The sequence below is a fragment of the Peromyscus leucopus genome, chromosome 12 (assembly GCF_004664715.2).
Source record: "Peromyscus leucopus breed LL Stock chromosome 12, UCI_PerLeu_2.1, whole genome shotgun sequence".
In the NCBI taxonomy this organism is placed as follows: domain Eukaryota; kingdom Metazoa; phylum Chordata; class Mammalia; order Rodentia; family Cricetidae; genus Peromyscus; species Peromyscus leucopus.
In genome coordinates, this window is record NC_051073.1 from 65824876 (window position 1) to 65834240 (window position 9365).

The 9365-nt window shown below is 54.9% G+C and overlaps 1 protein-coding gene and 1 long non-coding RNA gene across 6 annotated transcripts; one reads left to right on the top strand and one right to left on the bottom strand.

Moving 5' to 3' along the window:
* Positions 1 to 1404: 1404 nt before the first annotated feature.
* On the bottom strand, positions 1405 to 4492 carry Hes1 (hes family bHLH transcription factor 1). The gene is made up of 4 exons (XM_028890062.2): positions 3553 to 4492; positions 3306 to 3401; positions 2944 to 3031; positions 1405 to 2325 (listed from the first exon to the last, which is right to left on the bottom strand). Exons 1-4 carry the CDS (start codon positions 3658 to 3660, stop codon positions 1775 to 1777), a joined length of 843 nt encoding a protein of 280 aa, XP_028745895.1. The 5' UTR covers positions 3661 to 4492; the 3' UTR covers positions 1405 to 1774.
* Positions 4493 to 4796: 304 nt separating this feature from the next.
* Positions 4797 to 9140, top strand: LOC119088800. Of its 5 annotated transcripts, XR_005092539.1 has the most exons (5): positions 5101 to 5133; positions 6141 to 6165; positions 6877 to 7073; positions 8518 to 8594; positions 8701 to 9140. It is a non-coding gene; the product is annotated as an uncharacterized LOC119088800 (long non-coding RNA). The 5 variants fall into 5 exon arrangements; XR_005092538.1 differs by lacking the exon at positions 6141 to 6165 and having other exon boundaries at positions 4797 to 5133; XR_005092536.1 differs by having other exon boundaries at positions 5099 to 5133; positions 6141 to 7073.
* The last annotated feature ends 225 nt before the right edge of the window (positions 9141 to 9365 follow it).

Consider the following 9365-nt stretch of genomic DNA (forward strand, 5'->3'; position numbering starts at 1 on the left):
AGAAGGATGTGTGTGTGTTTCTTTGGTAAAGGGTGCCTTGGACACCTTTCTTGTACACAAAATAGGGCAAATAAGGAGCCACATTTTCAAAACCATCTTTTAAACCCCTCTCTCCAGGGGTCGAGGCTGAAGGCATTGGAAAGAACTGTCTGCTGTCTGTTGGATCAGCCCTGTGGTAGGGCCGCACTCCGCACTGGCCTGTGGGAAAGGCTGGAGCCAGGCGGGGGAGAGGTAAAGCTTTTGAAACAAGACAGAAAATCGTTGGCTTTATCTTTGTTAGGAAAGCTTCAAAGATTGATCTCTCCCGCCTCATCCTTCTCCCAGAAGCCGCTGTAGGGAAAGGGGGAGGGGGGTGAAAGGCGGGGGGGGGGGTGAGAGGCGGGCGGGCGGGCGGGGCGGGGGCCGGGAGGAGGACTGGCCGGCGGTGGGGGAGGAAGGGCGCGCCGGCCAGACCCACAGCGCGGCTGATGTGTCTGGTCTCGCAGGGCTCGTGGTTTTCATTTCCCCAACACCTGGATGCAGTCAAACACCTGGCCAAATCTGACAAAATCTGACAAGCCTTTGTGATGGGATTTGGAAGAAATTCCCTGCAGATCCTGGCACAGTTTAAAGCTGTCCGCTTTGAGTTAGGACTTGTTAAGGAGGGCTGTGTGAGCTGAAACCCGAGAGAACCCTTTTGCTTCTATCTGGAGCCCACATCTTGCCTGGAAATGGGGCATGACCAAGCGAAGGGGTCGCTTGCTGTTTGTATTAAAAGGGGGAAAACAGCCTGTGTGCCTGCCAGCGCAGCCCCCACATGCTTTCTTCATTAGAGCCAAGCACAGGAACTTATCAGAAACACATGTCTGCTGTTAATCATCTGGCCCGGGCTCCACTTGGGAGTCTAACTAGCTGTCCCACGGCAGAGGGAATCTGTTGACCTTTTCAGCTTGCTTGAAGAGGGTGCAGAGAGGTAGTTCAAACTTTGGGACGCGGGTGCTAGGGGATGCGTAGCTGCATTTTAGGATAGACTCATGAAGATCCCAGCACTCTAAAAGAGGGCTGCAGTGGCTTAGGAGGCTTGTGGTTACCCCAGGGAGTGAGTTGGAGTCCCCCATGCCACCTTTCAGAAGGCACAAAATAAGGACTGTTTGCTTTTAAAGGCTTTTTTCATCTTTTTCTCCCCCCCCCCCAGCCCTTTAAAGAGAAATGACCACAAGTTTATCAGGAAAGCCCCATCAAATGAATTTTCATAAATTAAGACTTTTTAAAGTTCATGGAGTGTTGGTGAAAGGTTTGATGGTTTCTATTTAAATCATCATTATTATTATTATTTTAATTCTATTTCTGGGTTCCCAGACTACATGTAACATGAATTTCAAGAGACCCCCTTTTACAAATGTTGAAATAATCAGTTCTAAGAAATAAAAGCCTTCACTCTTTTATTATACTTTCTCAAATAAACTTCCCCAAAGGAAGATATTTTAAGAGCATTTTCAAACATCTTTGGCATCACATAAAAAAAGAAATCTCGTGTAAAAAACGAAATGTCATCTCAACTTTTATAATACAAAGGCGCAATCCAATATGAACATATAAAATATATACAAATGCAGTGCATGGTCAGTCACTTAATACAGCTCTCTACAAAAAGTAACTTTTTAGAAATTAAAAAAAGCAACAAAGTAACCACCAAATTATAAAAGTCTTCTCTCCTAATGTCCAAGTTCATTTTTAGTGTCCGTCGGAAGAGAGGTGGGCTAGGGAGTTTAGGGGGAACAGTGGCCTGAGCCCCTCAGTTCCGCCACGGCCTCCACATGGAGTCCGCAGTGAGCGAGGAACCGCTGGAAGGAGACACTGCGTTCGGACCGACCGAGGTCCCGCTGTTGCTGGTGTAGACCGGGATGACAGGGCCGCTGTGGGCAAAGGCCCCGTTGGGGATGAGGAAGGCAAATTGGCCATCGGGAGCCGGCACCACCTGGAAGCCGCCAAAAACCTTGGCAGCCTCTCCAGCCTGGCTGCCCAACTTGCAGGGTGCGCTGCCGGGAGGGGGCGCCGCGCCCCCGGGGATGGGCACAAGCGGTGGCGGCGGCGCGAACGGCGCGTGCTGGGGGCCGCCGGGTCCTGACGGGGGCGGCGGCGGCGCCTGCAAGGCGGGGTGCGGCTGCCCCGGGTAGGTCATGGCGTTGATCTGGGTCATGCAGTTGGCCAGGTGGCCCAGCAGCCGGGTGCGCACCTCGGTGTTAACGCCCTCACACGTGGACAGGAAGCGGGTCACCTCGTTCATGCACTCGCTGAAGCCGGCGCGGTACTTCCCCAAGACGCTCGGGTCTGTGCTGAGCGCGGCTGCAGGCCAGAAGGAGAAAAGACGGGTCACCCAACAGCCCGGGCCCCGGAGCCTCTGCCTCCCGCCCTGGGAGGTCCCCGCAGCGCGCCTCCGGAACCACCTGGGGTTGGGAGGGTGGGGTAGGCTGAGAACAGCCAGCTCCTTCTCTCTAGGTTGGCGACAAAAGCCAGGGCACTCCCTCCATTTAAACCGATCTCCGCTCCAGATCTGCCACCCCAGCCCCGCGCGCGACGTGACCTTGGGCAATGCCACCCAAGGCGCCTTCCAAGTCCCACTTCCCCTCCTGCGGCAGGGGTTGGACCGGTGCTAAGCCAGTGACCCCTAGCTTCTATCGAGCCCCAAACCGCCGCAGTCCTAATGTCCTTTCGCCCTCCCCAGCTTCCACTGCAGCCCAGCCGCCCACCACCCTCTCGGCTACAACCTCTCCCTCCCTTTCCGGAGCAGTAACAACTTGGGAGTTGTGGCTATAAATAAGACCCAGACCGTGGGAACGCGGAGTGAGCCAAGGCAGTAAAATGTAGCTGAATGCCTCTCACAACCGCGGGCGGAAGTCTGGAAGAAATCACCGCGGGCCGAGAGGGACACCCGCAGAGAGGGGACGCACGCGCGGTCCTCACCGGTCATCTGCGCCCGCTGCAGGTTCCGGAGGTGCTTCACTGTCATTTCCAGAATGTCTGCCTTCTCCAGCTTGGAATGCCGGGAGCTCTACGCAGAGGAAACAAGGGAAGAAAGTGAGACCCCCCCTTGTCAACTGCCTCCTAGTTCTGAAGGTCCCCAACCCCGCCCGCATGCCCCACATCCCAGGGCCCCGCGGGAGAAGCCCGGACCTCCCTTCTGCCTATAGGGAACGCAATGCTGGCGGGGTAGGAGCCTCACACAGCAGGGGAAGAGTTTGGTTCTTTGTGCCGGAGAAATATCATTGCATTCGTAATAATAATAGTAATAAATAATAATAATAATAAAAGCATTGCTCACTTACATCTTTCTTAAGTGCATCCAAAATCAGTGTTTTCAGCTGGCTCAGACTTTCATTTATTCTCGCTCTTCGCCTCTTCTCCATGATAGGCTTTGATGACTGCAAAGCGGAAAAAAAAAAAAAGGGTCTGAGTTCCCACGGGATCTGCCATTTCACCCCGAGGTTTTAAGAGGGAAAAGGAAACGGAGCCCCTCTGCGTGCAACCCACTTAATTTCTAGGGGCTTCCGAGGGACACAGGTACTGTCTTACCTTTCTGTGCTCTGAGGCTGTCTTTGGTTTGTCCGGTGTCGTGTTGACACTGGCTGGGGTAGCAGCCACCGGGGACGAGGAATTTTTCTCCATTATATCGGCTGGCATTTTCTTTCCTTTTTTTTCTTTCTTCTCAATCCCCAAAGAATTTTATTTTTGGAATCCTTCACGCAAAAAAATTTTTTTTTTCTTATGTCCCTTTTACTTGACTTTCATAAGAAAAAACTACTGAGCAGCGGAGGGTTTATTACGTCTTAGGGCTACTTAGTGATCGGTAGCGCTATTCCAGGACCAAGGAGAGAGGTAGACGGGGGATGCCGCTCTTATCAGCACCAGCTCCAGATCCTGTGTGATCCGCAGGCCCTGGCGGCCTCTATATATATCTGGGACTGCACGCGAACGGCTCGTGTGAAACTTCCCAAACTTTCTTTCCCACAGTAACTTTCAGCCAATGGGAGGAGGAGACACGCGGCACCGCTCGTGGACTGCGCCCCCCCATTGGCCGCCAGGCACAAGGTCTGGCGGCCAATGGCGCGCGCCTGAGCCCGGGGCACCGGAGGCTACAACGTCAATCAAAAGGATTTTAACCCTTTGCTAACTCTCTCCTCTGGGCTTGGCTTTAGAGAGCACTTTTCCGCCTCGGTTTTGGTCTAGTCTGTTTCTTTTGTGGCCAGGTCTTTGGATTTTATTGTCTTTGCCACGTGCAATAGAGCTATTTTGTATAATAAGTTCATTTGAACGAAAAAAAAATTTTTTTTTGAGAAAATGTAGGCTAAGACAGAATTTAGTGATTTAAAAACGGGGGAACTCGCGCAAGGGTGTGTTACTCTAACGTCTTCGTGAATTCCCGCTCTAATTCTGTATGTTCAGGGGAGTGAAAACTGTTCATGCAGAGGGAAAACAGCAATACCCAGACCCCAAAACTAATCACTCCCTTACCCGCCCTCCTCCCCCTCCAAAAAAGAGAAATGCCTTCACAGGCAGGTTTTTTTTTGGAGCAAGGTGGCTTTTGGATGCCTCCTCCCGACCCCCACCCCCAGCCCCTTTCTCATTCCTCTCCTGGGAATGGGGCCTTGGACCTCACGCTTCTCCAGGAAACAATCAGAATAATTTCCTACTGGGCAGAAAGGAAATGGAATTTCAAATGAAAAATGAACAAGAGGGGCTTTGATAGCAATGCCACAGGGGCGCGCGCGCGCGCGCTCCTCCGCCACTCTGTACCTTTCTCCCCCGCAGGCTCCCGGTCGGACTGGGGGGTCGGCCTGTCCCCTCCTCACCCCGCGGGCGGCCCCGGCAGCCTCTGCGCCCGGCGCGCGAGCCCTTTAAGAGCTCCAGCAGCCGAGCTGCAGTTTGACATCAGCCGGCCGGCGAGGGCGCGCCTGGAGTCGGAGCACGTGCCAGGATGTTTTATTGCCGCCGCGGCTGCGGCCGGACCCGGAGGATGTGTGTGTGCGCGTGCGTGTGTGAGTGTGTGCGTGTGTGTGTGTGTGCGCGCGCGCGCCCCGGGGCAGGGAGGCGGGGGCCGGCGGCGGGCGGCCGGGAGCGGGGGCCGGCTCTTAGTCCCCGGGAGAAGCCAAGAAGGTAAATAGCAGCTGCTGTGCTCGAGCCTGGGAAAACCCCGCCCCCTGCGCCTGGCCTGGGCTCATTGGCGCGCGCTGCGTGTGGGGTGTGTGTGTGTGTGTGTGTGTGTGTGTATGTGTGTGTGTCCGGGGAGCCCCCTCCTCCGGCCCCGGGCGAGCCAAGAATCCGTGGGGGTGGCGGGTCGGGAGCCGGGCCCCGCGCTAGCCTCCCCTCCTCCCCAGCCCCCGGCCAAGGTCAGCCCTTCCGGGCAGGAGAGCGCTCGCCCCAGGGTGGCGAGCTGGGAATTCGTCCCAACACCGCCCCCCCACCCCTACCCCAGCCAGCCCGGACTCCGATCTTGGGGTGTGAGCGCGCGGCGAAACCTCCCCGGCGACTGCGGCGGGGGGGGAGGGACCCGGGTGGCCGCCGCGGTCACGGGATGCCTGACCGCACTTAGGAAGCGGCCGGGTCAGCCTCCTGCCTCCGCTCAGCGGCTGCGGTTACAGAGGCTTCGCGCCGCTCGCCCGCCCCTTCCCCCGGCTCCCTCGCTGCGTCCGGGAGGCCGCCGGCGGGCGGGCGGGCGGACGGCGGGGACGAGACGGGGCGGCTGCGTGCTGCCGGCTGGCCGGGCCGCGCGCCGGGAGGAGTCGCCGCCGCCGCCGCCGGGTGCCACGTGGCGGGCGCCGGGCCGGGAGCGCCAGGGCTCTGGCGGCGGCCTCCCTGGGGGATTTGCCGCACGGCGCGGGCGGCGCGCGCTGCCCCCCGGCGGCTGCCGGCCTCCCCTCCTTGCCTGCCCCCCGATCGTCCGCCCCCTGCCTCCACCCCGGTGCCCCAACCCCTTCGGATTTCCCGCCGCCCTGAACTCGGGGCAGCTCGCGATCCCCGTCGCGCGTTCTTTTGATCCCCGCCCCAGCTTTTCCCGCGTCCCGGAGGCCTGGCACACAAGGCGCACACTCTGGTTCCTCCCTTCCCCCACCCCCACCCCCCCACCCGAACCCCCACTGAGATAATGGGAATGATTTCTCCAGATCTGGTCCCGGATGAGATGAAGTGGTTCGTTGACTGCATGACCTTGGGCAGCCCCCCCACCTCTTTTATGATGGAAAGCCAGACACTGTTAAACCCGGGGATTACCACGATGAGAGAGATACAGTGGCCGCTCCCTTGGAGTAATCTACAACCGACTGCGGAGCCGCGCAGAACCCGACTTTCTGACCAATGCCTGGGGATTCTGCTTTCTCCCTTTCTCTTGGGGCTTAGATGGTAGTTTTTTTTTGGGGGGGGAGGCACCCGGAGGAGTGCCTTCACGGTACGAAGCCACACCTGAATCAGGTGTGGAACCAGACAGAGTGTCCTTAGAAAGACCGCTGCCAGATACCTGTGTGAGCATGGCTGCCATCTGTAGATTTCCCAGAAGATTCCCCTGGGAGAGCCTTTAAGAGAGGCAGTAGACAGAAGTAAAAGGATGTAGAGAATCCAGGAGAATTTAGTCATATGTGAAGATGTTATGGTAGAGTTCCTGGTGGAGAGGATTCTGTGCTTTATACCTCCGAAAAAAATATGGCTGAGGAGTTGGGAATATGCTGAGTCATGGGGCTGGGGAGGAAGGGAGGACCCATGACATTTAAGGCACAGATCCCGGGAAACTGAGGTCTTTATGCTGAGTGCATTCAGGGTGTGTGAAGGGGCAAGGAAGAAATTTGAGACCGCCACACAAGACCCTTAGACATCCTGCCTTATAAAGGACTCGGAATGCCATAATAGGTCACAGTGGAGAAAAGACATCAGGGATCCATAGAAATCCCTGATGGGTGTCAAGCGTGCACTTGGAGACAGACCACTTAAGGGGATCAGACCGGTAGAGATGCTCCCAAGTGACACATGCAGGCTGACTGATGAGCTACCTGCTTTGGCCGGGTCACCTGGCCGCCAACCGCACACCCCCCTGACCTGAGTTAAACGTGTTTGCCCTGGGTGTAGGGTTCTATTTTACTTTCTAAGCCTCCCAGGAAAGACCTCCTCACCAGTGTGCAGACAAACCTTTACCTCAGGGCAGCCTGGCTTTGCTCACACTTTTTCTCTTGACCGTGGAGGGTGGGGGTTGGGGATGCACGTGTGTGTGTGTGTGTGTGTGTGTGTGTGTGTGTGTGTGTACATGCTGGAGAGTGGGCTGTGCCCTATCTTGTTCTGAAGAAATGATAAACAATGCCTTTTTTTGTTGCTCTGCTACCTGGACCAATGGGGTAGGACTCTCCTTTCATATTCTAAACAGATGGGAAGGTGGTGATGACAGAGAATTCCCGGGGGGTGCCTTTTCAACAGTGGGGTTTTCCTGGGTTTTTGAAACCCTCTTGGTGAAAGGTGATGAACGTGTGCCGGCCCCCTTTCTGCTGTGCCCCCCCGCCCGACAAACTTCTTAAGCTTCTTAAAAAAGCTCCTTAAGTCTGATTTAAAAAAAAAAAACAACAACAAAAAAACCAAAACTTCAGCAATAAAACCAAGACTACATTGTTCCAGAATCTCCCGGGAATCAAAGCTTTCCAGGGAGCGTTTTCACCCTATCCAGGTTCCCACCGTCTGTCATGATTGGCTGCTGTCTGCTCTGAAGCCCTAATGCACTAACCTGGCATGCATTGCCCTTTCTGGCTGGCATGGAGGATGAACAAGTCAGTCAGGGTCTTCCAGCAGCCCCATGGGTCAAAGAGTTAATCACAGTTCATTTATTGTCACTTTAGGAGTATTTGCAGTGGTGGCATAAGCAAGTGACTTCACATTGACACTTTTAGGTAGAGGGACAGAAGGCCCATGTGACCAAAAATTATGCATACGTTTGTGCCTGAGCACTGTTCCCTCCCAGTAAGATAGAAAAGCCATGAAGGCCCTGACTCTTGATTCTGCTACTCGTCAAGAGCAAGGTTGCTTTGCAAACGCACTCATAGATGAGGTTTTAGTCTCCTGGTCAGTGAAGGTAGGTCACATTGGTGCTGTCCACCCTCCCATGGGGGCAGTGAACTCAAAATCCAGAAAGAATTTTTGAACTTGAAAGGTTCCTAGAAACAGTTTTTAGTCATATTCTTCTTTATTCCCAAAGTGGGAGGGGGCACACGGAATGGGGTGTTTTGAGTGGAGGTCTTTTTGTCCCCAGTGTGATGTCATATCCAATAATCACAACCAGGAGCTGCTCCGTTGTCTGCCTATTACCCACGAGGGGTGACTTCTCTCACCTTTTTGCTTTTAAAACCTAAAACAAATGTCTGCAGCCTAGGAGAGACTCCCCCTTCCCCCTAGGTTTTTGGGAATGTTTTTGGGTTTGTTTTAGAGCTAGGGAAGGGGGGGGGGTGTATTTTGCCTGAGGACTCAAAGCTTTTTTTTTTCTCTTCGCATGACTGACTTTCTCACACTCAGATTCCCTGCAGCCTGCCAGAGACTGGGTTGCTGCCTTGCCAAGAGCTATCCTGGTAGGGTTATTGAAAGAGCTTTGAGTAAGTACACACGGGGCGGGTCTCTCCCCTCCCCTCCCCTCCCCTCCCCTCGTACCTGCCCTGCACCTGTACTGGGAGCAGCCCCACACATATCACCTGATCACAGCCCTTTTCAGACTCCGTGAGAAAAATGAAGCCCAAGAGAGCAGAGACGTGTTTGCCTTTCCTCCGGGGCGGCAGCCAGCTCCTTGCAGCTGGGAGTGTCCAGAGACACTTTCGACATTCCAGGCATCCTGTGCCTGCATGTCTGTCTGTGGGTGCCTCCTGGCGACACCACACCTGAGCCAGAACGACGCTGGAGATCACTTTTCCCTGTGGCCACTCTTCTGCTCTGGCTGCAGGCATTTGGCTGGCTGGTGACTTGAGGATCCTTTACTGGAATCATCATCCTTGTCTTCTCAGATGGGAGTCTTGGGACTCATCACAGAATTCCCTAGCAAGCTGAACTTCTCATCACCTGAACAGTCCGTGAAAAGGAGTTGGAATTTCTTCCTCCATATGCCCCTTTATGTCTAGCAGGTGCCTAATAAATATTTCCCAAATGAACAAATGCACCACTTTCTTACCCAAGGAGGGTCCACGGCTTTCATCTGATCCAAAGATTCTGTGACCAGAAAGGTTTAGGCAATCCATGTCTCCTAGTGGGCACCCTAACCCTCCAGAGAGAAGGCACAGGAATGTGAGGCTTGGGATGGGGTGAGCCGAACCATGGCCCAGGCTCTTCCCACTGGGGCAGTGCTGTGGTCCTCACATTGTTTTAGGGCAGGATTT

Coding starts and splice junctions, on each gene's coding strand:
- Hes1 (XM_028890062.2), bottom strand. CDS start 3,660: ATGCCAGCCGATATAATGGAGAAAAATTCCTCGTCCCCGGTGGCTGCT. Junction 3,402..3,552: donor CAGCCTCAGAGCACAGAAAG/GTAAGACAGTAC, acceptor TCCGCTTTGCAG/TCATCAAAGCCTATCATGGA. Junction 3,032..3,305: donor TGGATGCACTTAAGAAAGAT/GTAAGTGAGCAA, acceptor TCCTCTGCGTAG/AGCTCCCGGCATTCCAAGCT.